Genomic DNA, 27,478 nt, shown 5'->3' with positions numbered 1-27,478 from the left:
AAAAAAAAAAAAGAAGAAGGCAGGCAGGGAGGGAGGGAGGGAAAGAAAAGAGAGAAAGAAAGTAAGAAAGAGAGAGAGAAAGGAAAGAAACAAAGAAACAAAGAAACAAAGAAAGAGAAATAAAGAAAGAAAAAGAAAAAAAGAAAGAAGGAAAGAAAAGAACAGGTCCATAGGTAATAGAAAGATGATGAAACAGCTCAGTTCCATCTTTGATGAGGATTGGAACTGCCTCTCCCACAATCTCATCTTTTCCTTTAAAAATCTGAAATGCAGCCAGGCACATTGACTCACACCTGTAATCCCAGCATTTTGGGAGGCCAAGGTGGGTAGATCACAAGGTCAAGAGATCGAGACCATGCTGGCCAACATGGCGAAACCCCATCTCTACTAAAAATACAAAAATTAGCTGGGTGAGGTGGCGCGCACCTGTAGTCCCAGCTACTTGGGAGGCTGAGGCAGGAGAATCACTTGAACCCAGAAGGTGAAGGTTGCAGTGAGTCCACTGTGCTCCAGCCCAGTGACAGAGGAGATTCCATCTCAAAAAAAAAAAAAAAAAAACCTGAAATGCCATTGCTTGCAGAACTCTACAGTTTGACAGATCTGAGTTTATGTTCAGGTTCCAGCAGTCATTAGCTGTCTCCCCTGCCCTCCCCTCCCCTCCCCTCCCCTTCCCTTCCCTTCCCTGCCCTCCCTTCCCCTCCTCTTCTTCTCCGCCCCCTTTCCATAGGTAAGTCCCTTCTCTGTGCCTCAGTGTCCTCATGTGTCAAAGGGGAATGAAAATGTACCTGCCTCATAGAGTTGTGAGGATTGAATGAGCTGAACCTGTAAAGTGCTTAGTGTGGGACCTGAAACACTGTGCATGCTCAGTAAAGGCAGCTACTAATATTTATCGGCCGGGCGTGGTGGCTCAAGCCTGTAACCCGGCACTTTGGGAGGCTGAGGCGGGTGGATCACGAGGTCAGGAAATCGAGACCATCCTGGTCAACATGGTGAAACCCCCTCTCTACTAAAAATACAAAACATTAGCTGGGCATGGTGGCACGTGCCTGTAATCCCAGCTACTCAGGAGGTTGAGGCAGGGAGAATGCCTGAACCCAGGAGGCGGAGGTTGTGGTGAGCCGAGATCGCGCCATTGCACTCCAGCCTGGGTAACAAGAGCGAAACTCCGTCTCAAAAAAAAAAAAAAAAAAAAAAAAAAAAAAAAAAAAAAAAAAAAATGCAGCTACTAATATTTATCTATCCAATCAAAATATTTTTCTTTTTTTTTTTAAGGCAGATTTTCAATCTTGTTGTCCAGACTGGAGTGCAATGGCGCGATCTCGGCTCACCACAACTTCCGCCTCCTAGGTTCAAGCAATTCTCCTGCCTCAGCCTCCTGAACAGCTGGGATTACAGGCATGCACCACCATACCCAGCTAATTTTTGTATTTTTAGTAGATATGGGGCTTCTCCATGTTGCTCAGGCTGGTCTTGAACTCCCAACCTTGGGCGATCCACCCTCCTTGGCCTCCCAAAGTGCTGGGATTACAGGCTGAGTCACTGCGCCCTGCTCAAAATATTTTTCTTAAGTATCGACTAAGCCCCACGCCCTATTCTAGGTAGTGGGTAAATATTAATAGTGGCGGACAAGAAAGGTTCCTGTTTTTCTGAAGTTTATACTTCAGTGGAGGAAATAGTACACAAATGAACAATAAGTAAATAAGACAATTTTGGATAACTGCCAGTTTCATAAAGGAAATTAGCAGGACTACTTTAGGTTGAGTGGTCAGAGAGGGCCTCTTTGAGATGGTGACTTTTGAGCTGACATGTGAAGAATGAGGAAAAAGCCAGCTATGCAAAGAGCTTAAGGAAGAACATTCCAGTCAAAGGAACCAGAGTTTTTCTGATAGGAAGTGAGAAGCCCAGTGACACTGCATGTTTCTTTCTGTTTATGTTCCAAGCTAGGATTTGAACATAATTTACACATTTATATCAGGATATTGGGTGCATCAGTACTTATTCTGCCTCCTTTTCGCTTTTTCATCGCTTTTTTTGTTTTGAGACAGGGTCTCACTGTGTTGTCCAAGATGAGACCTCCCAGGCTCAAGCAATTCCCCCACCTCAGCCGTCCAAGGACCTGGGACTGTAGGTGTGCCCGGCTAATTTTGGTAGAGACAGGGTTTTGCCATGTTGCCCAGACTGTTCTCAGACTTCTGAGCTCAAGTGATCTGCCCATCCTGACCTCCCAAAGTGTTGGGCTTACAAGCATGTGCCACCGTGCCTGGCCTCTGGCTGTTTCTTTTAAACAGGATGCTGGCTGGGTGTGGTGGCTCACGCCTATAAACCCAGCACTTTTGGAGGTCGAGGTGGGTGGATCGTTTGAGGTCAGGAGTTCAAGACCAGCCTGGCCAATATGGTGAAACCCCATCTCTACTCAATATACAAAAAATTAGCTGGGTATAATGGTGCATGCCTATACTCCCAGTTACTCAGGAGGCTAAGACAAGAAAATAGCTTGAACCCAGGAAGTGGACATTTCAGTGAGGTGAAATCTCACCACTGTACTCCAGCCTGGGTGAGAGAGCAAGACTCTGCTTCAAAAATAATCAGGGCCGGGAGCAGTGGCTCATGCCTGTAATCCCAGCACTTTGGGAGTCTGAGGTGGGTGGGTCACCTGAGGTCAGGAGTTTAAGACCAGCCTGGCCAACGTGGTGAAACCTATCTCAAAAAAGAAAAAAATAAAAGTAAAGTAAAATAAAATAATCAGGATGCTGCATCTATACATCCTAGTGTTATAGACTGAATGTTTGTATTCCCCCAAAATTCACATGTTCAAGGCTTAACCCCCAGTGTGTCTATATTTGGCCATAGGGATGAGGCCTTGGTACAACAGGATTAGTGTCTTTGTAAAAAGAAACACCAGAAATCTGGCTCCCTGATGCTCTTCTCCAGCTTGAATGCACCAAGGAAAGCCCATTTGTGGGGGCATAGCAAGAAGGCAGCTGCCTGCAAGCCAGGAGAAGAGCCCTCACCAGAAACCTCACAGAAATTGTCCAGCAACCTAATCTCAGACTTACAGCCTCAGAACAATAAGAAAGTAGATTTCTGTTGTGTAAGCACCCCAGTCTATGGTATTTTTGTTACAGCAGCTTGAGCTCTCTAAGACACCTTGATAAACTTGTTATCCTTACTATAAATGAAACTGCTACCAGTAAAATATACTTACAAGAGTCTTCTAGAGAAGGCCAACTCCTTGGTGGCAGAGGCGGTAATTGACCTGGAGAATCATTAAGAACATTCCTAGACAGAGAGAAAGGGAATCAGTGTTTGGTTTGGGCCATGCCTGCTCTCAGCAGGTTTAAGATAAAATGTCAAGGAAAGTGAATGGATTGAGCATTCAAACCTTGGACTCTACAAACTGGAAGCATTCACTTTCCTTTCTAGGTCCTGGATCCCATTTGTAATTGGCACCCTAATGAAACCATTTTCTCTAGTCCAGGAAATGGCTGAAACCGAAGAGAGGGAAATAAAAGTGCTATAACTCAGAGCATGGAGCACATGGTTCACCTGAGCTGGATTAGGAGTGGTAGGCACCAGATGTATTTCTATTTGCAAAACAGATGGGCCGGGTGTGGTGGCGCATGCCTGTAATCCCAGCACTTTGGGAGGCCAAGGGCGGATCACCTGAGGTCAGGGGTTTGAGACCAGCCTGGCCAACATGGTGAAACCCCATCTCTACTAAAAAATACAAAAATTAGCTGGACATGATGATGCACACCTGTAATCCCAGCTACTTGGGAGGCTGAGGCAGGAGACTCACTCGAGCCGGGGAGGCAGAGGTTGCAGTGAGCCAAGATCACGCCACTGCACTCCAGCCTGGGTGACAGAGCAAGACTGTCTCAAAACAAACCAACAAAAAACAAAAAAAAAAACAAAAAACAGATGAGCTCCTAAACCTGAATGTACATACACCTTGAGACAGCATTTCCACCGCTGGGTCTACAGCCTTTCGAAATGCTTGCATCTGTTCACCAAAACATGCATTAGAATGTTTAGAGCAACACTATTCATAACAGCTCTAAATTGGACGCTACCTGTGTTAGTCTGGGTTCTCCAGGGAAACAGAGACACATAAAATTTGCCATCACACTACCAAAATGCCTATCAGCAGTAGAATGCATAGATTAATTATGGTATAGAGACTGGGCAAGGTGGTTCACATCTGTAATCCCAGTACTTTGGAGGCAAAAGAGGGAAGATGGCCAGGAGTTTGAGGGCAATATAGGGAGACCCTGAGCAACACAGGGAGAGACACTGTCTCTCTTTTGTAGAGACCCTGTCTCTACAAAAAAATCAAAATAATTAGCTAGGTGTGGTGGCATATACCTATAGTCCCAGCTACTCAGGAGACTGAAGCAGGAGGATCACTTGAGCCCAGGAGTTTGAGGTTACAGTGAGCTATGATTGCACCATGGCACTCCAGCCTGATTGACAGAGTGAGACCTTGTCTCAAAATAAATACATAAATAAATGTAGTGTACTCCCACAGTGGATTATTCTATAGCAACAAGAATGAACAATCTACAACTACATACAATGAATCTCATAAAAATGATGTTGAGCAAAAAAGCCAAACACCAAATAATACGTACTATATGATTTCATTAATAGAATGCATAAAAACCAAAATTAATTTATGCTATCACAGACAGTGATTACCTTTGGGATGTAACAGCTGAAAGACTGTATAAAATAAGCCTCTGAAGTGTCAGTAATATCCTGTTTTCTTGATCTGGGTGCCAGTTATCTGGGTCTATTCAGTTTGTGGAAATTCATCAGGTTGTACACTTACTATGTCCATTTTTCTGTATTTATATTTTACTTTGGTAAGAAGTTTTAACTAAAGGATAAACTCTAAGAAAGCATCCTTACTTGGGCCTCCATCCCCCTAGGTACACTGATTTGATTCCTATATGCTATAAATTCCCCCTGGGAATGAATAAACATTTTTAGGTTATTGGGGTGAGTGCAGGCGGAGACATGGGGATAGAGCTCCATTGGTGGCTCTCACCATCCCTCTGTAGCTCTTCCTAAGAGAAGAAAGCAATTCATCTGACTGCTAAATTTGGGGAAAGTCTGGCTCCTCTCACTTTCTCCTCTAGTGCTGGCCTCACTATAGAAATCACAAATCGTGCTCCCATCTTTGCCATTCAGAGAAAGGGGTCTGCTCAGTGGGGGAGAGCTGAGGTTTTCCGGAGCTGCCTGTGAACTGGTCAGGAAAGTCGCCCAGTTCTAAATTAGGAAACTCGCTAGCTAACAGAAAAGAACCAGTTTTATTCTTTTTTGTTTGCTTATGTTTTGTTTTTTTGAGACAGGGTCTTGCTTTGACATCCAGGCTGGAGAGCAGTGGCACCATCACAGCTCATGGCTGCCTCGACCTCATGGGTTCAAGTGATCCTCCCACCTTAGCCTCCCAAGTGGCTGAGACTACAAGCAGATGCCACCATACCTGGCTAATTTTGGTATTTTTTTCAATGGGCCTCCTCTATGTTGCCCAGGCTGGTCTCAAACTCCAGGCTGAAAGCCATCCTCCCAGTTCGGTCTCCCAAAGTGCTGGGATTATAGGCATGAACCACTGCCCTTAGCCAATCCGAGTTTTATTTTTTTGCTTTTTTTTTTTTTTTTTGAGATGGAGTTTCACTTGTTGCCCAGGCTGGAGTGCAGTGGCATGATCTTGGCTCACTGCAACCTCCGCCTCCTGGGTTCAAGCAATTCTCCTGCCTCAGCCTCCCAAATAGCTGGGATTACAGGCACAAACCACCATGCCTGACTAATTTCTGTATTTTTAGTAGAGATGGGGTTTCTACTAAACCCCTGTTGGCCAGGCTGGTCTCAAACTCCTAACCTCAGGTGATTCACCTGCCTCAGCCTCCCAAAGTCTGGGATTACAGATGTGAGCCACTGCACCCAGCCCAATTTTTATTCTTAATAAAGGCAATATTTTAGCCACCTGGCTGCCTGACACATTTATCTTATTCCTGAAGGGGATCAGAATTGATGGAGGCAGGGGGATGTTATTTGCTGGACCCCTGAAGCTACAACAAAAGTCATTTTAGAAAAGCATAGATTTGGCCAGGTGTGGTGGCTCATGCCTGTAATCCAAGCGCTTTGGAGGCCAAGGTGGGCAGATCACCTGAGGTCGGGAGTTCAAGACCAGCCTGACCAACATGGTGAAAACCTGTCTTTATTTTTTAAAAAAATAATAAGAAAAAAAGAAAAGCATAGATTTAAAAATGTTTTGTAGACAGGGTCTCACTATGTTGTCCAGGCTGGTCTTGAACTCCTGACCTCAAGTGATCCACCTTGGCCTTTCAAAGTGCTGAGATTACAGGCATGAGCCACTGCACCTCACTCCAAGCATAGGTTTTGTTTTAGATAGTGTGTATATTCCAAAGAAAGGACTGACTCTTGACTGGCCCCTGGGAAATAATCTCTAAACCCTTGGACTATCCTGCCTAATAAGAGTATCTGCAGGAGAATCACTAGAACTTGGGAGGTGGAGGCTGCAGGGAGCCGAGATTGCTTCATTGCACTCAAGCGTGGGCAACAAGACTCCATCTTGGAAAAAACAAGAGAGAGAGAGAGAGAGAGGGAGGGAGAGAGAGAGAGAGAGAGACAGATGAGAGGAGGGAGGACCTGCCCTACATCCACAACGTCCTTCCTGAGTCTCTGCCCATATGTGGAGAGATTTGGCAGGTGTGACGTTTCACCAGCTCTACAGGAAATGTGATGTCATTCTGTTTCAGTAGTGGAGGGGCAAGAGTGGAAGTGAGCAGGCAGGTCTCAAAAGTAAAAAGCGTAAGGATTTCCCCACCACTTACTCATACATCTTTTCTTCATCTGCTTGGTTGTGTTTCAAGGGCTTGGCAATTTCCCATTTCTTGCCTAAGAGAGGGAAAAGCATATTTGTTTAAGAGGAATTAGCAAAAGTTGTGATTTTCGAATTTAGCTCAGAGAAGACACACTTAGGGACACAGAATTAATAAATGATAGAGTTGGACTTTGAATCCAGGCCACCTAACCACAGAGCCTGTGCACTAACCCAGTGTGGGTGGTGGTTTACTTCCTCTATGCCTGGCACTTAGGTAGCACCCAGAAATGTTGGTTGAATGAGTAATTAAAAGTGTGGTTGGGAGGAAATCAGATAAAGAATTGGAAAAGCAGTTTATAAACTGTGATGCCTGGCACTTAGGTAGCACCCAGAAATGTTGGTCGAATGAGTAATTAGAAGTGTGGTTGGGAGGAAATCAGATAAAGAATCGGAAAAGCAGTTTGTAAACTGTGATGTGCTGGACATATAAGTTGTTATTAATTACAGCCTGCTTGTTAATAGGAGTGGTTGAGGACAAAAGGAAATTAAGTAAAGCTTTTGTTCAGGGTCATTCTTTTGTTCCTATTTGAGAATGGAAACTTTTCCCTAGATGGAATCTCACTCTTGTCGCCCAGGCTGGAATACAGTGGCACAATCTCAGCTCACTGCATCTTCTATCTCCCAGGTTCAAGCAATTCTCCTGCCTCAGCCTCCCCAGTATCTGGGATTACAGGTGTCTGGCGCCACGCCCAGCTAATTTTTGTATTTTTAGTAGAGACGGGGTTTCACCATGTTGGCCAGACTGATCACAAACTCCCAACCTCAAATGATTCACCCACCTTAGCCTCCCAAAGTGCTGAGTTACAGGTGTGAGCCACTGCACTCAGCAAGAATGAAAACTTTTTAAAAAGGCTGGGCACAGTGACTCATGCCTGTAATCCCAGCACTTTGGGAGGCCAAGGCAGGTGGATCATTTGAGGTTGGGAGTTTGAGACCAGCCTGGCCAACATGGTGAAACTCCATCTCTACTAAAAATACAAAAATTAGCCGGTTGTGGTGGTGCATGCCTGTAATCCCACCTGCTCGGGAGGCTGAGGCAGGAGAATCAGCTGAACCTGGGAGGTGGAGGTTGCAGTGAGCTGAGATCACTCCATTGCACTGCAGCCTGGATGACAGAGTAAGACACTGTCTGAAAAAAAAAAAAAAGAGAGACAAAAGGATAGAGGACTGTAGGGTCCCAGAATATAGTTTTTTGTATTAAAAAATTAATTACAATAGAGGAGAAAGAACATTGAACTGGAAGCCTGGCAGACCTGAGTTCTGGTCCCAACTCTGCCACCAATTCCTATGGCATCTCAGTTAAGCTCCCATCTTCCTTTGAACCTTAATTTTCTTATCTCTAATGAGAGTTTGAGAAGAATGACAAAAAGATTTCACTTCTTGTGTGTCCCTGACCTTTCAGCACTCGGCTGAGCAGGAATTTTGAGGCTGTGTTTAGATGCAGTGAGTGGATAGTGGCTTGATCACTGAGTGATGCCTATGCAGGGAAGGTAGCTGTACCTCTCAGTATGCTTACCATCCCCAGGTGTACTTCCTGCTTAAGTCATTATTTAAAGGGATGAGATGTCAAGATAACACACCATTGAATCAAGGCTTTCATGTTTCTGGAGATGAACAGGATAGTTGAAACCCCACTTACAGATAATCTAAAGTTAGTGTTAATCCTCTGGCCACTTATTTATGTCTGAGGGTACTAAGAGGTTTCTGGTCTAGGTGGGGATAATACCAGAAAATTCAGAATATGGTCTCAGAGAAGGCAATCATGGTGGCCAAACATGTTGGCTGTGGGTTGAGTCCACATTTTATTCCTCAAGACAGTTATTTATTTATTTATTTGGAGTTGGAGTCTTGCTCTTGTCGCCCAGGCTGGAGTGCAGTGGCATGATCTCACTCCAACCTCTGCCTCTCGGGTTCAAGTGGTTCTCCTGCCTCAGCCTCCTGAGTAGCTGGGATTACAGGTGCCTGTCACTACATCCAGCTAATTTTTGTATTTTTAGTAGAGACAGGGTCTCGCCATTTTGGTCAGGCTGGTCTGGAACTCCTGACCTCGGGTGATCCCCTTCCTGGGCCTCCTAAAATGCTGTCAGTGTGCCCAGCCAAGACAGTTCTTAATATTCCATATACTTTTGTTCTTGCAAGATGCTGTTATCAGCAGCCACATAGGAAAGGGAAAGCACTTGAGTATACTGTGCCTTGAAACAGATTCTGCTTTCACTCAGATGATTAGGGCTGGAGGGCTCTTGGAGATTAGTTGATGTCCCTCCCTTCACTATGCACATGAGGAAACTGAGGCCCAAAACCACAATGTAGTGGCAGGGCTAGGACCCAAACCCAGAATGCAAGATGCTTAATCCCAAATTCAGCCCATTCAGGCCTAGAATTTATTTTCTTGCCCTAAGGAGCTCTACTGTACTGATAATCACCTGGCTCCCCCCTCCAGTTGCCCAGGTAAGATGGCCATTACCTTGTCTAAGCTGCCACTTACAGACACAGTACAGGATGAGGCCCAAGCCCACAGAAACAACAATGATGGCCACAGCTAAGATGATCCAGAAATTGTTCCTCCACCAACTCATTGCAGTGGAATCCTGAGAAGAATGAAGAGAGAAGAGGAGGCATAAATTAAAGACATCCTGGTGTGGGGTGGAGTGGGGCAGTTATCTACCATGTGTGTTTTTTTTTTTTTTTTTAAAGACGGGGTTTCACCATGTTGTCCAGAGTGATCTGAAACTCCTGACCTCAGGTGATCCACCTGCCTAAGCCTCCCAAAGTGCTGGAATTACAGGCGTGGGCCACCGTACCAGGCAATCTACTGTGTTGTGTAGAGATGCAGACATCTGCTTAGGAATCAGGCACTGGTTCACAGCCATACCCTACTAATTAGCAGCTGGGGGAACTCAGGCAAGTCATCTGTGAGCCTCATCTGTAATATGGGAATGATACCTTATACTTCACCGAGGTTTGTGAGGACTGGAGATCAAGCATGTACCTTCTGGGCACTCTAGAAACGGTAGACATCACTGCTCTTTCAAACATGTGGCAGGAGGGGAAAGGTGCCATTTAAAGCAATAATTGACTGCAGTTGTTTTTAATGACAAGGACAAGACATAGCAGGGGAGAGAGACTATTGAGAGCTTTTGTTTGAGGTGAGGGTTACAAAAATACTTGGACAGGTCTCTTTGAGTGAGATATGGTCAGAAGGGTGAAGCTGAAGATATAGAGCAAACTGAGTTGGTCTGCATGAGAGAATTAACAGGAATTTGGGGGCTGGAGGCTGACAGACCAGAGAGGGGGAAAGTCTTGGAAAAGGTTAGCAGCAGAGGGAGAGGTCAAGAAGAGAGCAGCAAGTTAGAGCCTGGTTAGGAAGTTCCTGTAGTAGCGAATGACCAAGGCATTTCTAGGAAAGTTATGTGTCATGTTCAGCCTTAAATTGCTACCTAGGTTATGCTGTGATGTCGCCTTTTGTTTCCATCAAACCTCCAATAAAACTGTATAACATGGCTGGGTGCAGTGGCTCATGCCTGTAATCCCAGGACTTTGGGAGGCTGAGGCAGGCAGATCACTTCAGGTGAGGCGTTTAAGACCAGCCTGTCCAACATGGCAAAACCCTGTCTCTATTAAAAATACAAAAATTTGCTGGGTGTGGTGGCTTGCGCCTGTAGTCTCAGCTACTTGGGAAGCTGAGACGGGAGAATCGCTTAAAGCCAGAAGGTGGAGGTTGCAGTGAGCCGAGATCGTGCCACCACATTCCAGCCTGGATGACAGAGCAAGACTACATCTCAAAACTAAAACAAAGGCCAGGCATAGTGGCTCACGTCTGTAATCCTAACATTTTAGGAGGCTGAGGTGGGCAGATCACGTGCGGTTAGCAGTTTGAAACCAGCTTGGTCATCATGGTGAAACCCCGTCTCTACTAAAAATACAAAAAATTAGCTGGGCAGGGTGCTGCATGCCTGTAATCCTAGCTACTCTGAAGGCTGAGGCAGAAGAATCGCTTGAATTCAGGAGGTAGAGGTTGCAGTGAGCCGAGATCGTGCCGCCACACTCCAGCCTGGGCAACAGAACAAAACTCTGTCTCAAAAAACAAAAACAAAAAAAACTGTGTAACACACAAGCTTGTATGAGTAGAGCCTAGGAGGAATGACATGTGTGCATGATTTTCCAAGCCACAGGCAACCTGTGGACAATGAGCCAGAACAGCAGCTGATAAGCTCCTAGTGACAGTGGGGTGCAGGCTGCAGGATGGACTAATAGGAGTAGCCTCCAGGAATTCACGGAGATCCTGGGGAGGGGTTGGGTTCCCTTCATCCACTGAATGGGCGCTTGGCCATTTCATTTGCATATTATAGTAAAAATGATCCTTGAGAGATCATTGGGAGATATTCAGGAATCCTGGTTGCAGGAGAATCAATTTCCTGTGTTACGGTTTAGTTAGTGGAAACACCATGCGTGTTTACACAGTGCTATTTCAGATTCATGCTTCTGAGCACTATTAATGATGTAACAAGGTGCCGAGGCAGGTGGCAGAATTAGGCTGCTATAAAGCCACTCTTACTACAAAGACTTAATTTGGCTGAAAATTTTAAAATGTGTTTGTATTATTGGCATAGTATCTTCATTAATTTGTTATATTATGGTTTGGATTTTCAGTTGCAAACTGTTTTTTTACTGACATTTTGGCTTGATATAATATAATGTTCTTTGGCTATTGATAACATTGTATGTGGCAAAACCAGTAATATATAACTAGTGTTCTTGTATACACAGCATTCTGCAGCTTACTTTTTTGCTCAACATGATTCTTTTGTGGTTTATCTAAGATGTATTGGGGATTTTTTAATTTTATTTTATTTTCATTTTTTGAGACAGAGTCTCGCTCTGAAGCCCAGGATGGAGTGCAGTGTCTCAATCTAGGCTTGCTGCAGCCTCTGTCTCCTGGGTTCAAGCCATTCTAGCTCAGCCTCCCGAGTAGCTGGGATTAGAGGTGCGTGCCACCAGGCCCAGCTAATTTTTGTATTTTTTTAGTTGACAGGGGGTTTCACCATGTTGGCTGGGCTGGTCTCCAACTCCTGACCTCCAGTGACCCACCCACCTCTGCCTCCCAAAGTGCTGTGATTACAGGCGTGAGCCACCTGCCTGCCTGGCCTGGGGATTTATTCTTAAGGGAACAAAGCGTTAGCTACCTGGGATAACTCACCCTCTAGGCATGCACATGGGAGAGGTTTTGTTGCAGATCATTTTTACAGGAAAAAAGAGAGCAATAGGGGAAGACGAACAAAGAGGAAAAAAAAGAAGTGGAGACTGGAAACTGGTTCTCAGTAGGGGCCTGTGAAATTGGGTTTTGCAGAGACCAATGAGGTTGAAAGAACACTGGACTTAAGAAGAGGCACATGTCAGAAGACAACCACTTTGTTCAACAAACAGAAATGAGAATCTCACCTTCTTTAGCCTTGGGGAACCAGATGGATAGACAGGCAGATAGAAAGATAGATGATAGGTAGGTGGGTAGATAGAATTTCCTTCTCTGCACTTTCTCAGTTTTTTCCTTTTATTCAAATGTTTGACTCCTGGTTCTTTGTCTATCTTTCCTCTCATACTTTCTCTTTGTCTCTTTTTTAACTCTTGAAGAATTTCTCCAAAAAGCAACATAAACAAACTCTTTTTTTCCCTACAATTTAAAAAATTTATGTTTTGTAGAGATGGGAATGGGGCCTTGCTATGTTACCCAGGCTGGTCTTAAACTTCTGGCCTCAAGTGATCCTCCCCACTTGGCCTCCCAAAGTACTGGGATGATAGGCATGATTCACCATGCCTGGCCAGCATAAACATACTCATGATGTTTTTATATATATATATATATATATATATATATATATATATATATATATGTTTTCGTTCACAGGTCCTGGCTTATTTATAACTCTCATAGCCCTTGTTACAGTCTTATGTTATCATGTTGGGTGTGTTAGGCCTTAGGAAATGGAATCTTTCTGACCTTCCCTTCCTTGGGTCAGCCCCTGGAGGGTGGTGCCCCAGGGAAGGCATGGAAACTCCCTACCCCTTACCTTATCCCTCACCCTATGCATCTCTTCATCTGTGTCCTTTGCAATATCCTTCATAATAAACTGGTAAATATAAATGCTTCCCTATATTCTGTGAGTTGTGAGAGCCACAACTTGAAGCTGGTTGGTCTGAAGTTCCAGGGGCCCGGACTTGTCACTGGTGTCTGGAGAGTTGGGGGCAGCAGTCTTGGAGACTGAGCTGTGGGATCTAATGCTATCTCTGGATCCACAGTGTTGGCAGTGAATTGGAGATCACCCCTCTGGTGTTCACGGCTTGGTGTGTGTGGGAAAAAACCTCACACATTTGGTCACAGAAGTCTTATTTTGTGTTGATGATTGTTGTGGTGGTATGAGAACAGAGGAAAAACACTGTTTGCAGAGTTTTTCCTGAAACAATACTCTTTAGAGCAATAGAGATAAATACCAGGACATGCACATTCAAAGCTGTTATATCTGGATTGTGACTGAGTAGAAGGATGGGGTGGAAGATGGACCGTTACTTTTCGTTATAAACTCTCTGCATTACTTGATTTTTGCACTATGTATATTTACTTTGATAACATTGAGAAGAATCAATTGACCATATAGTGTAGCTTCCAAGAAAAACTATTGCTTAGGTTTCAAGGTCAAGGAAATTTTATTCTCATCAGGTTCCTAGGAAAGAGGAAGTGGAATGATATCATCAGAAAGTGAAACCATGGGTCATTTTCAGAAGTACTCAGAGTGATAAATATTTTTTTTTTCAGGTTTGTTCTTACAAATGAAATGGACCAAAGAAAGACACCTTTTCATATTTTTTTTTCCCATGAGATACCTGCTGCAATGGGCACCACAAACCTTTCCTTTATTGCAAATGTGTCCCAGTCCCAGGAGGCTTGGGAAGAGTGAGAACTAAGGCAACAAAGTGATAAGATTCCACGGAAATGAACCATTTTGCTGTCCTGTCTCAGGCCCCCCAGCCACAGGATGTAGCCACAGGACAGCCACTGAGTGCCCCAGGAGAGGGGTGGCAGAGCAGGGAGACCAGGACAGGGAGGGGTTGCCCCAGGGCAGAGGCAGGGCTAGAACTCATCCCCAGCATCTGTGGGCCCCAGCAGGTACCCTGTGTTAGAAGCAAGAGGGCTGGGGGGTGGACAAGAGGCAGAATGATCCTGCCCCCACCAGCATTGACAGGCGCTGGCCTAGTGGCCCCAGGCCCTGGCAGCTGGCAGAGAGACACCTTTTCAATAGAACCAAGGAGAGCTTCCTTTTTGAGAGAGTGAAGCTGAGAGAGGGGGCCTAAGAGAATCACATCTTAGTTCCAGTAGGATGTCCTCTAGGCCACCAGGCTAGTTTCATGGCCAAGGTGCTTCCAGAGAGGGGAAGGCCTGAGGAAGGATGGTAGAGAGTACAGACAGTGGGAGTACACAGTGGCTGCATGACCAAGTTCAGGCCCTGGGAAGGTATGGAACCTGGATCCTACCTGTGCTAGCAGGGCTGGAGTTGTGGCCACAGAGGGTTGATAAGATTGTGAGTACAGGACTGCTGAGATCTACTGAAGGATCGCAAAGAAGTGTTTGCACTGGCCTAGTGCAGTGGCTCACGTTTGTAATCCTAGCACCTTGGGAGGCCAAGGAAGGTGGATCGCTTGAGTCCAGGAGTTCAAGATCAGCTTGGGCAACATAGCAAGACCCTGTTTCTATACACACACACACACACACACACACACACACACACACAATTAGCCGGGCATGGCAGCACCTGCCTGTAGTCCCAGCTACTCAGGAGGCTAAGGTGGGAGGCTGGCTTGAGCCCAGGAGGTGAAGTTTACACTGAGCTGTGTTTGCACAACTGCATTCCAGACAGAGCAAGACTCTGTCTCAAAAATAAATAAATAAATAAATAAAAAGGTGCTTGCATGAAAGGATGCTGAGATCCAGTGCAAAGATGCAGCCATATCTCTCAGGGACCACAAGAGACCTCTCAAGTGTCAAGGGTTGAGTCCTTCATCAATGGGCCAGTTGGAAGCCCCTACCCCACCATACAAACTAGACCAGTAGTAATGGCTCACTGATGGATTCTTCCAATGGAAAATTCTTTGTCCCCTTCTGTCCACCTCAGTCCAATGCTGAGAAACTTAATGCAAGGAAGTGGGTGTTGAGAGCTGAGCAGCCTCCACCCCTCTTTCTGCTCTTTCTGCTCTTTCTGCTCACCTCAGTGGGGCAAAGGGGAGAGCTTTGAGTCAAATATAAGACTCAAATTTCAAAATGAGCATGACTAAAATTTAAAAACTGAAGTGAAGCCAGGCGTGGTGGCGCACACCTGTAACCCCAGCCCTTTGAGAGGCTGAGGCGAGCAGAGCACTTGAGCCCCGGAGTTCAAGACCAGCCTGGGCAACATGGTGAAACCTGTCTCTACAAAAATTACAAAAGTTAGCTGGGCGTGGTGGCACACACCTGTGATCCCAGCTACTTGGGAGGCCAAGGAGGGAGGATCGCTTGAGCCCAGGAGTTTGAAGCTGCAGTGAGCCCTGATTGCACCACTGCACTCCAGCCTTTGGTGATAGAATGAGACCCTATATCAAACAAACAAACAAACAAACTGAAATAAATCCACTTAATAATGTTTTTTTATTTTTGAGACAGTCTTGCTCTGTCACCCGGGCTGGAGTGCAGTGGTGTGATCTTGGCTCACTGCAACCTCCACCTCTTGGGATCAAGCAATTCTTCTGCCTTAGCCTCCTGAGTAGCTGGTATTACAGTTGCCCGTCACCACTCCCAGCTAATATTTTTGTATTTTTAGTAGAGACAAGGTTTCACCATATTGGGCAGGCTGGTCTTGAACTCCTAACTTCAAGTGATCTGCCCACCTTGGTCTCTGAAAGTGCTGAGATTACAGGTGGGAGCCACTGTGCCCACCCAGAATGAACTTTCAAAAGGGAACAAGGATTAGAGAGGGGAGTGACACTGAATAGAACTAGAGAGAAGGGGCTTGGAGGCAGGTAGTTGAGAGCTCACATCTAAGTTTCCATTTCCTCTGAAGTGGGAGGCAAAGTCAACAGCCTGGGGGCTATGGTGAGAGGGAGCCAGCTTACGCAGAGTAGTCCAACAGCACACACCAACTCCTCCACCTTCCAGCTTAGCCCCCATTCCCCATTCTCATGGCGCTTCACAATTTCATTTGGTGAAGCCTTCCTCACGAGGCCGTCCTTCCTCCTTGGCTGCCCACTCCTAAGGAGAACTCCTCAGCTACGTGAAGGGATGTTGCTACTCCTGCAATAAGTATTTGTGAAATGTGTTGGGTACAGTGGTTCATGCCAGTAATCCCAGAACTTTAAGGTGGGAGGATGTCTTGAGCCCAGGAGCTCAAGACCAGCCTGGACAACAAAGTGTGACCCTCATCTCTACTAAAACTTTTTAAAAATTTGGGCTAGACATGGTGGCTCACACCTGTAATCCCAGCACTCTGGAAGGCCGAGGCAACAGGATCATGAGGACAGGAGTTAGAGACTAGCCTGGCCAACATGGTAAGCAGATCACTTGAGCCCAGGAATTCAAGACCAGCCTGGGTAAGATGGTGAAACCTGTCTCTACAAAAATTACAAAAGTTAGCTGGGTGAAACCCATCTCTGCTAAAATACAAAAATTAGCCAGGCATGGTGTGCACCTGTAATCCCAGCTACTCAGGAGGCTGAGGCAGGAGAATTGCTTGATCCTGGAAGGCAGAGTTTGCAATGAGCTGAGATTGCACCACTGTACTCCAGTCTGGACGACAGAGCTAGACTCCTTCTCCAAAAAAAAAAAAAGAAAAAAATAGATTGGGCATGGTGGCATGCACATGTGGTCCCAATTACATGGGAGGTTGAGGTGGAATGATTGTTAGAGCCCAGGATGTCAAGGCTGTAGTGAGCTGCACATGCCACTGCACTGCAGCCTGGTTGACAGAGCAAAATCCTGTCTCAAAAAAAAAAAAAAAAAAAAAAAATGAAATGCATCGAGCACAGTGGCTCACACCTGTAATCTCAACACTTTTGGAGGCTGAGGCAGGAGGATCACCTGAGGCCAGGAGTTAGAGACCAGCCTGGGCAACATAGCAAGAACTTGTCTCTACAAAAAAAATTTTAAATTTGCTAGGTGAGGTGGGTGCCTGCCCCCAGTACTCAAGAAGCTTAGGTGAGAGGATTGCTCGAGCCCAGGAGTTCAAGGCTACATTGGGCCATGACTGTGCCACTGCACTCCAGCCTGAGTGACAGAACAAGACCCTGTCTCAAAAAAAAAAAAAAAAAAAAAAAGTGAAATGCATTTTTCTTCCAGCTGAACCTGTTATAGTGACAGTTGTCTCCTGGTATATTTGTTCTCTTGGTTTATTTGTTCCTTGTCTGTCTCCCACACTGATGGGTAAGCACCATAAGAGCAGGGGCTTTGCCTCTAATTACCTCTGTGTTTCTAATACCTAGAACATCACCTGGGATAGGACATTCCATACATATCTGTGAATATATGAATGAATGGATGATGCCCCAGTCTCTTTCCCCTATTATAGATGGACTTCCCCTCTGCTAATGCAGGCAGAAGACACTTTGGGTCCAGTATCTGAAATTCCTGTGCTGTGCAGTCTAATTCCAAAGCCTCATCTGGACACGCAACCCTGGGCAGGCTCCCTGTCCTCTATTGGCCATTGGCTACTGGCATCAAGAGTCTGGCTGGGAAGCAATGGCCGTACACTGCTGGGGAGGTGCAGTTCCAGCTTCCCCTTTGTTTCTCCCCATTCCTCTAGTTGTCCACGATGACATTTTTAAGGAACATGGGTGAGCCTGTTGCAATTCTGGGTAGTTTCAGCAGAAAAGATTGAGTAAGACATTCCACAGGAAAGAAGGCAGATGGGTGAGAGAGCTGCTGAAGGTAGTCGCCACATCAGTTTCACTTTCACTTCTCCAAAGGGCATTTATAGGGAATCAGGGACATAAATCACATTCCTCCTTCACCAGGAATTTCTGAGACTGTGGGTTTATTTAGCTTTTTTTTTAGATGGAGTCTTGCTATGTCACCCAGGCTGGAGTGCAGTGGCACGATCTCAGCTCACTGCAACCTCCATCTCCCAGGTTAAAGCAATTCTCCTGTCTCAGCCTCCCTAGTAACTCAGACTACAATCCCAGGCCACCACACATGGCTAATTTTGTATTAGTAGAGACGGGGTTTCACTGTATTGGTCAGGCTGGTCTCAAACTCCTGACCTCAGGTGATCCACCTGCCTCGGCCTTCCAAACTGCTGGGATTACAGGCATGAGCTGCCGCTTTCTGCCTATTTAGCAGTTTTTAAAAAAGATCTTCAGGCCGGGCGCGGTGACTCACGCCTATAATCCCAGCACTTTGGGAGGCTGAGGCGGGTGGATCACAAAGTCAAGAGATCGAGACCATCCTGGTCAACATGGTGAAATCCCGTCTCTACTAAAAATACAAAAATTAGCTGGGTATGGTGGTGCGTGCCTGTAGTCCCAGCTACTCGGGAGGCTGAGTTCAAGGAGGAGAATTGCTTGAACCAGGAGGCGGAGTTTGCAGCGAGCCAACATCGCACCATTGCACTCCAGCCTGGGTAACAAGAGCGAAACTCTGTCTCAAAAAAAAAAAAAAGATCTTCAGCAAGAAACATAGTTTACATTATGAAAGGTATACACGTTTTCACAAAATGAAGCATTGAAGGGCCCCTAGGCTGACTATCAAGGGAACAAGTTTCTTTTCTTTTCTCTTTTTGTAGAGGAAAAAAAAAAGGTGTAGAGACAAAAAAATGTTGCCTAGGCTGTTCTCAAACTGCTGGCCCCAAGTGATCCTCCACCCTAGCTTCCCGAAGTGCTGGGATTACAGGCGTGAGCCACTGCACCTGGCCAGGGGTAATAGGTTTCCTGTTTGTTCCCACTTGGCTGGGCACTAGCTGTTGCACTTGGAACAAGACCCTTAACATCTCATCTACCTCCTTGCAGTCTTCTGAAAAGCTTCCAAGAGATGATGCATACAAAACAGCTCTGTGTGCAAAATATCACCAAGCATAAAGCATTATTAAGGGCAAACCAACAAAGTTCTATTTACAGTTGCCAGTGTCCTCTAAGAAGGGCAGCCACTGACGAGGAGAATCCCCTATTCTCCCTGCAGAGCATCTTCAGATCTGCAAAGCTGGCTAGGCTAGGAATGAGTTTGCTGGTAAGAAATGGGGAATGTTGAATTCCTCTGGGTTATAGAAGGGGAGAATTTGGAGTTCCAGGAGAGAAGTTGATGAGAAGAAGGGATGGAAGGATGAGAAGAAGGGATAGAAAGATGAGAAGAAGGGATGGAAGTATGAGAAGAAGGGGAGCCAGCAGGGTGTTGCAAAGGAAGGAGTGAACCCGAGGGCTAGATTAGCCCTGCAGAACTTAACCTGCCTTACCTGATTTTAGTCAGTTGCTTCTAGTTGATCTTAAAACCTATATAGCTGCTGGGGGCAATGGCTCATGCCTGTAATCCTAGCACTTTGGGAAGTCAAGGCTGAAGGATTACTTGAGCCCAGGAGTTGAAGACCAGCATAGGAAACATGGCAAGACCCTGTCTCTACTAAAAATGAAAAAAAAAAAAAAAAAAAAAAAAAAAAAAAAAAAAAAAAAAAGCCTGGCACAGTGGCTCATGCCTGTAATCCCAGCACTTTGGGAGGCCAAGGCAGGTGGACCACCTGAAGTTAGGAGTTCAAGACCAGCCTGACCAACATGGAGAAACCCTGTCTCTACTAAAAATACAAAATTAGCCAGGCGTGGTGGCACATGCCTGTAATCTCAGCTACTCGGGAGGCTGAGGCAGGAGAATCGCTTGAACCTGGGAGGCAGAGGTTTCAGTGAGCCGAGATCGTGCCACTACACTCCAGCCTGGGCAACAAGAGCAAAACTCCAACTCAAAAAAGAAAAAGAAAAGAAAAAAAAAAAATAGCCATATGTGGCAGCGTGTGCCTGTAGTCCCAGATACTCAGGAGGCTGAGGTGGGAGGATGGCTTGACTCTAGGAGGTTGAGGCTGCAGTGATCTGTGATCACCACCAATGCACTCTAGCCTGGGTTATAGAGTGAAACCCTGTCTTAAACAAAACAAAACAAAACGTGTATAGCTAAAAGTCATGTAGCTAAGCAATATTTAACTGGACTTCCACTGGCTTCTTTACAGATAACATCTCTGATGTATAGGTCATCATAGTAATGGTTAAGTTGTTTTTCAGGGGCCAGGCGTGGTGGCTCACACCTGTAATCCCAGCATTTTGGGAGGCCAAGGCAGGCGGATCACCTGAGGTCAGGAGTTCGAGACCAGCCTGGCCAACATGGTGAAACCCCATCTCTACTATAAATACAAAATTAGCTGGGTATAGTGGTGGGCACCTGTAATCCTAGCTACTCAGGAGGCTGAGGCAGGATAATTGTTTGAACCTGGGAGGCAGAGGTTGTAGTGAGCTGAGATCATGCCATTGCACTCCAGCCTGGGTGACGAGAGTGAAACTCCGTCTCAAAAAAAAAGAGATGTTTTTCGGGAACTTGGGGTCAGCTATTATACAGTTCAATCCTTCAACTTGATTTGTGTGAGTGTCCAGTAAGTAACCTTTGATGTCAGAGCACCACAAACTCCATCCTCGATCCTGCTAGTGTCACCATTTTGTGAACCTGCATCCTATGAAGAAACCATGACGCTTGACTAGGCTTGCACTGATCGCTGATTTCCTACTTTTTCTTGCCTCCAATCACCTTCCCCACACCTTAGGCCACCTGCTTCTTTGTCCCATCAATGTCTCTAAACCCCATCTTTGAGGAAGTAGATTTGAGACCTGTTTTCTCGCCTCCTCACTTGGCTGCCTCATGAATAAACCCACTCTCTGCTGCAAAACTGGTCATCTCAGTGATTGGCTCACTGTATGATGAGCAGAATGGGCTTCGTTTGGTATCAAGAGAAGAAACTGATAGAAAGTGCTCAGAGATGGGGTGGCAAAGACATTTTATGTTCTGTGTGTAGCTGTTTGCACTGATGTGTTGTAAACCCCTCTGGCTGCCCCCTCCTTAGTCTTTAGTAAAGCCTGCTGCAACTGCTAGTGCTTTTGTGAGCACATTTGTTCTGGTGGTCTGGGGAACTAAGAAAGGCATGTAGTTTCACCTCTGGGTCAGTGCAGTATAAACAGTTTTACCCACAGAAGCTGCAGTCCCATGCTGACTGTGGAAAAAGAAGTGGCCTCCTAGGGAATCCACAGAAGTCCTGGGGCCCTTTGGACTTCAGCAGGCCTGGAATGAGGGTTCAAGCTGATCTCAGCCTAGATCTCAAGCGTCTGAGAGGCTGTAGAGAATATTTAGGTTGGTTGGCATGAACAGTTCTTGCCCCAGTTCACCTCTAGTTTCCAGATTGTTGCTATTCATGCTTAGTGAGCCCTTGTTCCCACTCGTCCTTCTTCTTTTTTTTTTTTTTTTTTTTGAGATGGAATCTCACTCTGTCGCCTAGGCTAGAGTGTAGTGGTGCAATCTCGGCTCACTGCAACCTCTACTTCCCAGTTCAAGTGATTCTCCTGCCTCAGCCTCCTGAGTAGCTGGGATTACAGGCACTTACCACCATACCCAGCTAATTTTTGTGTATTTTTGGTAGAGATGGGGTTTCATCATGTTGGCCAGGCTGGTCTGGAACTCCTGACCTCAAGTGATCCACCCGCCTTGGCCTCCCAAATTGCTGGGATCACAGGTGTGAGACACTGTGCTCGGCCCCACTCGTCCTTCTCACTGATGACAGCACCAGAAATGGCCATGTGGATAGTCACTGGCAACTTAAAACCCAAGTGTGCATGGGGAAGTGCAGGGCAGGGTAATTAAAAGGAGTCCAGCCCCTCTTCTCCCCCTCTCTATCCTTTCATTTCTCGGAAAGACGGGAAACCTAGCCTCACTCCTCTTTCTCCTATGGCCCCATCCCTACCTCACTTCAGCCAGTCAGCCTCCAAATTTCGTCCAAGTCCTTGTCATGTCTGTACCTGGAGCATTCCATTTTTGCTGGTCCCCAGCCGCCATCTGGCTCCCCACTGGCTGCCAAATACCAGTGTGAGCCTGTCCCTTCCCTTCCCTGCTTTAAGCCTCTCGGTAGTTACTTATCATCGAAGCAGAGTGAAGCCTGCGCTCTGCATTGCTTCATGGCCAAGACCTCAAGGACAAGTGGATACATAGGGCAGTGGGAGTGGATATGGCAAAGCCAAACCCATATGTCTTCTCGAAATAATTTTCCAGAGGGCAAAAGTAGATGGCTCCACCAAGAACACTTTGATCTCGAGGCCTCTGGAAGGGAAGGTGCCCAATGAACCGCTGAAAGCCAGAGATGCAATGACAAAGGTACCAAGACTGGTGATGATCCATGTCTTTCATCTAAGAGACCTAAGATGTAGTCTAAATTCACACCACTGTAATCCCAGCACTTTGGGAGGCTGAGGCAGATGGATCACCTGAGGTTAGGAGTTTGAGATCAGCCTGGCAACATGGTGAAACTTCACTTCTACTAAAAATACAGAAATTAGCCAGGTGTGGTGGCACATGCCTATAGTCCCAGCTATTCTAGAGGCTGAGGCAGGAGAATCATTTGAACCCGGGAGGCAGAGGCTGCAGTGAGCCGAGATTCAGCCCTTGTACTCCAGGCGAGGTGACAAAGCGAGACTCCATCTCAAATTAATTAATTAATTAATTAAAATAAATTTACACAGTTAGTGCTTTGCTCCCACCCCTATCTCCAGCATAGCACCATGAGAGCCTTCTCACAGCAAGTCCAAAAATACACTCTCAGCATCTAGAGAATAACTCATTACAGTTTGCATTGCTCACTCCCAGTCATTACCTCATTTCAACCCAAGAGGTAAACTTCTTCATTGCCCCAACATACATGCGAGGAAAAGGCCCAGAGAGGTGAAGCGATGCCTCCGGTCACTCAGCCAGTTACCGGCAGAGCAGATTCTTTAACAAAAGTTTTTCTCCAACCCCACCCAGCGGTCGTACCAGGGCTCCAGGCTGCAATCCCCCGGCCCAGTGCCAATGAAGTAGCTCCCATGGACACGTGCCCTGATGCCAGCACTGGCAGATGTCTGCCGTGAAGAAAGCAGGAAGCTTTCCCTTGGAAAGCCAAGATGCTAACCTGAACTGTGAAGGTTTCCAGATGTGAGCAGCTGCGGAGACAGCAGTGGCCGGAGTGCTGTGGCTCAGGCACAGCTGGTGAGAGGCATTCCTCACTCACAGGACCTCACCCACCGCTAGAGACAGTTTGAGCCCCATCCTGACCACTTCCTCTTTCTTGTCAGCCCACAGGGGAGAGACCTGTGCATCATCTTTAGGCAACCATTCCTTTTCCAGGGAAGCTGACGAGGCTGTCCAGAAGCCAGAATCTTCTCACTGCCCTGTGTCACTCCCACAAGGCCCATCAGAGGACCCTCATGGTGTAGGAGGGGGTCCTGGCAGGGGCCAGGGGCCAGGGTGGAGACTTGGCAGTGTGGGTGGGTGAGGTGTCCCCACAGACGAGTTTGCCCTGAGCATTACTGGATGTAGCAGCCTCAGTGTCAAGAAGAGCGACAGGATGCCAACTCCCATGCAGAGACAGACCCAGGTAAGAAACCAGCTCATGTGTGACAAACTCACCATCTCGCAATGAGGGCGACTCTTGAAAACTTCTGTGCACCCTGGAACTGCTGACACAGCTACTGCTTAGAGGAGGCAAGGGACAGGCTTCCTTTTTCTAAGGGCATGTGAGTGGTGGCATTGAGAAATGTGTCCAGTGGAGCATTTTGACTGAGTTGGGTCTCCTCATGCAAGACTGTGAGACAGAACTCCCAGTGAGGCTCATGGCCTCTGAACATGGGGGCTGGGGTGGGGAAACCAAGTAAACATTTTGTTGAATTGGCAGGTTCTGACTCAAATGATCAGTCATAGTAGTAAAAATAGACAAATGGATGTGCATTGTGTCTGCCCAGAGCAAATGAGTTATCACTTTCAGTGATAATGATGATAACCTGATATGTCTGGTAAGTGTTTAACAAACATCTGGCTCTGGCCAGCATGGTGGCTGACACCTGTAATCCTAGCAGTTTGGGAGGCTGAGGAGGGCCAATCATCTGAGGTCAGTAGTTCGAGACCAGGCTGGTCAACATGGTGAAACCCTGTCTCTACTAAAAATACAAAAATTAGCCAGGCGTGGTGGTACACACCTGTAGTCCCAGCACTCGGGAGGCTGATGCAGGAGAGTTGCTTGAACCTGGGAGGTGGAGGTTGCAGTAAGCCGAGATGGCGCCACTGCACTCCAGCCTGAGTGACAGAACAAGACTCCATCTCAAACAAAACAAAACAAAACAAAAAATCTAGCTCAGAAGATTCCTAATTTGCAATGTTTGCTTATTTATTTATTTATTTATTGAGATGTAGTCTCCCTCTCATGGCTTCCATGGGCCTGTCTGGGCTAGTTCCAGCATGCCACTGAATTGATAGATCCCACTGTTGAGCATCTGCTGGGACTAGGGCCTGAAACCAGTGTTTTACATCCCTTATCTCACATCTCATCTCCCCTTCACTGACTCAGAAGATTGTCGTCTCTGTTTTGCAGGTGAAAACATCAAAGCTCAGGGAGGCTGCATCACTGAATCAACTTTGCACAGCCAAGAAGAGGACTTTAAACTGAGGTTGTGGGGTGGGGGGAGGTTGAGACAGGGTATCTCTCTGTCACCTAGGCTGCAGTGCAATGGCATAATCACAGCTCACTGCAGCCTCCAACTCCTGGGCTTAGGTAATCCTCCTGCCTCAGCCTCCCAAGTAGCTGGACAGCCCGTATATACTAACATGCCTGGCTTTTTTTTTTTTTTTTGAGTTGGAGTCTCACCCTGTTGCCCAGGCTAGAGTTCAGTGGCAAAATCTGAGCTCACTGCAACCTCCACTTCCTTGCTTCAAGCAATTGTGCCTCAGCCTCCTGAGCAGTGGTGAGACTACAGGCACTCACCACCACACCCAGCTAATTTTTTGTATTTTTAGTAGAGATGGGGTTTCACCATGTTGGCCAGGCTGGTCTCGAACTCCTGACCTCAAGTGATCTCCCTGCCTCGGCCTCCCAAAGTGCTGAAATTATAGGCATGAGCCACTACACCTGGCCCCTGCCTAATTTTTATTTATTTATTTATTTTTGTAGAGATGAAGTGTCCCTGTGTTACCCAGGCTGGTCTCAAACTCTGGGGCTCAAGTGATCCTCCCACGTCAGCCTCCTGGAGTACTGGGATTATAGGCATGAGCCACCATGCCTGGCCTGTGCTCCTGTGAGATCCCCACCTCCAAAATTGAGGATCAAATTTCAACATGAGATTTGGAGGAGACAAATATCCAAAGTATATCATACCAGCCTGGGCGCAGTGGCTCATGCCTGTCATCTCAGCACTTTGGGAGGCCAAGGAGGGTGGATCACTTGAGCTCAGGAGTTCAAGACCAGCCTGGGAAACATGGCAAAACCATGTCTTTACAAAAAAAAAAAAAAATTAGCTGGGCATGATGGTGCACGCCTGTAGTCCCAGCTACTTGGGAGGCTGAGGTGAGAAGATCGCTTGAGCCTGGGAGGCAGAGTTTGCAGTGAGCCAAGATCATGCCACTACACTCTAGCCTGGGCAACAGAGCCAGACTCTGTCTCACACACACACACACACACACACACACACACTCACACACATGCTTGCACAAAACTAGGGCATTTTAAGCTGATAACTTGAATTCAATTGCATACAAAAACTACACTTTTACTCCCCACCTGCCATTTTAAGTTTTTGATGACACAATTCACTTCTTTTTATATTGTGCATCCATTAACAAATTATTTTAGCTATGGTTATTTCTAATACACTTGTCTTTTGACCTTTGTACCAAAGTTAAAGGTGATTTGCACTCCACCATTAAACTACTAGAGTATTCTGACTATATACTTACCTTTACTGGTGAATTTTATACTTTCATGTTTTCATGTTACTAATGACCATACTTTGATTTCAGCTTGAAGAACTCCCTTTAGCATTTTTTGTAAGGCAGCGATTATGGTGATGAACTCCCTCAGCTTTTGTTTGTCTGGGAAATTTTTTATCTCTTCTTTGTATTTAAAGGACATGTTTTTCTGAGTCAAGTATTCTTGGTTGGCAGTTTATTTCTCTGAGCACTTGGACTATCTCATCCCACTCTCTCCTGGCCTGCAAGGTTTCTGCTGAGAAATCTGCTGATAGTCCAATAGGGGTTCCTGTGTATTTGATTAATTTCTTTGCTTTTGCTTTCAAAACTCTCCCTCTGATGATTTCTTCCTCCTCGTCTGCTGCTGCTTCCCCCTCCTCTTCCTCCAGACTTCTCCTTCTCCTTCTTCTTTCTCTTCTTTTCTTTTTGAGATAGGGTCTCCTTCACCCAGGCTGGAGTGTAGTGGTACAATCAGAGCTCACTGCAGCCTTGACCTTCTGGGCTCAAGTGTTCTTCCTACCTCAGCCTCCTAATTAGTTGGGACTATAGTTAGGTGCCACCATGCCTGGCTAATTTAAAATTTTTTGTACAGGCAGGGTCTCACTGTGTTGCACAGGCTGGTCTCAAACTCCTGGGCTCAATGATTCTTCCACCTTGGCCTCCTAAAGTGCTGGAATTACAGGCATGAGCCACCATTCTCAGCCCCTCTGACTTTGATTTTTGACAATTGGATTGTAATATGTCTCAGTGAAGTCATCTTACATTGAACCTGTTTGGGGACTTTTAAGCCTTATAAACCTAGATGTCCATATCACCCCCAAAATTTGGAATGTTTTTAGTCATTCTTTCTTTCTCTTTCTTTTCTTTTCTTCTTTTCTTTCTTTCTTTTTCTTTCTTTCTCTTTTTTTCCTTTCTTTTTCTTTCTTTCCTTTCTCTCTCTCTCTCTTTCTTTCTTCTTTCTTTCTTTCTTTCTTCTTTTTTTTGAGGGGGAGTTTTGCTCTTGTTGCCCAGGCTGGAGTATAATGGTGTGATCTTGGCTCACTACAACCTCTGCCTCCCAGGTTCAAGCGATTCTTCTGCCTTAGCCTCCTGAGTAGCTGGGATTATAGGTGTGCACCAGCACACCCGGCTAATTTTGTATTTTTAGTAGAGATGGGGTTTATCCATGTTGATCAGGCTAGTCTTGAACTCCTGACCTCAGGTGATCCACCTGCCTTGGCCTCCCAAAATGATAGGATTACAGATGTGAGCCACCGCGCCCAGCCAATCAGTCATTATTTCTTTAAATAAACTTTCTTCTCCTTTTGACTTTCTTCTCCTTCTACAGGTTACCTAATCTGTATTTCTATTGATAGTGTCCCATAAATCCCTTGTTTATTTATTTATTTTTATTTGCTTTTTTCTTCTGACTGGATAACTTCTAATAATCTATATTCTAGTTTGCAAATTCTTTTTTTCTGCCTGATCAAGTCTGCTGTTAAGCTCTATATTGCATTTTTCATTTCATTCATTGCATCTTCAGCTCAGAATTAAAAAAAAATAATTTATATCTCTTT

General features: G+C 45.9%; 1 protein-coding gene and 1 long non-coding RNA gene across 5 annotated transcripts in view; one reads left to right on the top strand and one right to left on the bottom strand.

The window, feature by feature from the left end:
• The window catches only part of LOC108281235 (SLP adaptor and CSK interacting membrane protein), a 26,042-nt gene extending 2,364 nt beyond the window's left edge, over window positions 1-23,678 (bottom strand). Inside the window, exons 1-4 of one of the 4 annotated variants that reach the window (XM_017496711.2) lie at window positions 23,595-23,678; window positions 9,375-9,498; window positions 6,861-6,924; window positions 3,206-3,279 (exon numbers count right to left, since the gene is read on the bottom strand). In XM_017496711.2, coding sequence (XP_017352200.1) covers window positions 3,206-3,279; window positions 6,861-6,924; window positions 9,375-9,498; window positions 23,595-23,597 — 265 coding nt within the window. In that variant the 5' untranslated portion in view covers window positions 23,598-23,678. Of the gene's footprint in view, window positions 1-3,205; window positions 3,280-6,860; window positions 6,925-9,374; window positions 9,499-23,097; window positions 23,229-23,594 lie in introns of those variants that run through there. The other 3 variants (XM_037727207.1, XM_037727208.1, XM_017496712.2) reach the window with 3 other exon arrangements.
• The window catches only part of LOC119466730, a 9,603-nt gene continuing 5,559 nt past the window's right edge, over window positions 23,435-27,478 (top strand). Inside the window, exons 1-2 of the long non-coding RNA XR_005195188.1 lie at window positions 23,435-23,562; window positions 24,553-24,628. This is a non-coding gene — a long non-coding RNA (uncharacterized LOC119466730). The remainder of the gene's footprint in view (window positions 23,563-24,552; window positions 24,629-27,478) is intronic.

This window comes from Cebus imitator, unplaced genomic scaffold, assembly GCF_001604975.1.
Source record: "Cebus imitator isolate Cc_AM_T3 unplaced genomic scaffold, Cebus_imitator-1.0 Scaffold223, whole genome shotgun sequence".
Lineage (NCBI taxonomy): Eukaryota > Metazoa > Chordata > Mammalia > Primates > Cebidae > Cebus > Cebus imitator.
This window is presented reverse-complemented; position numbering and strand designations above follow the sequence as displayed.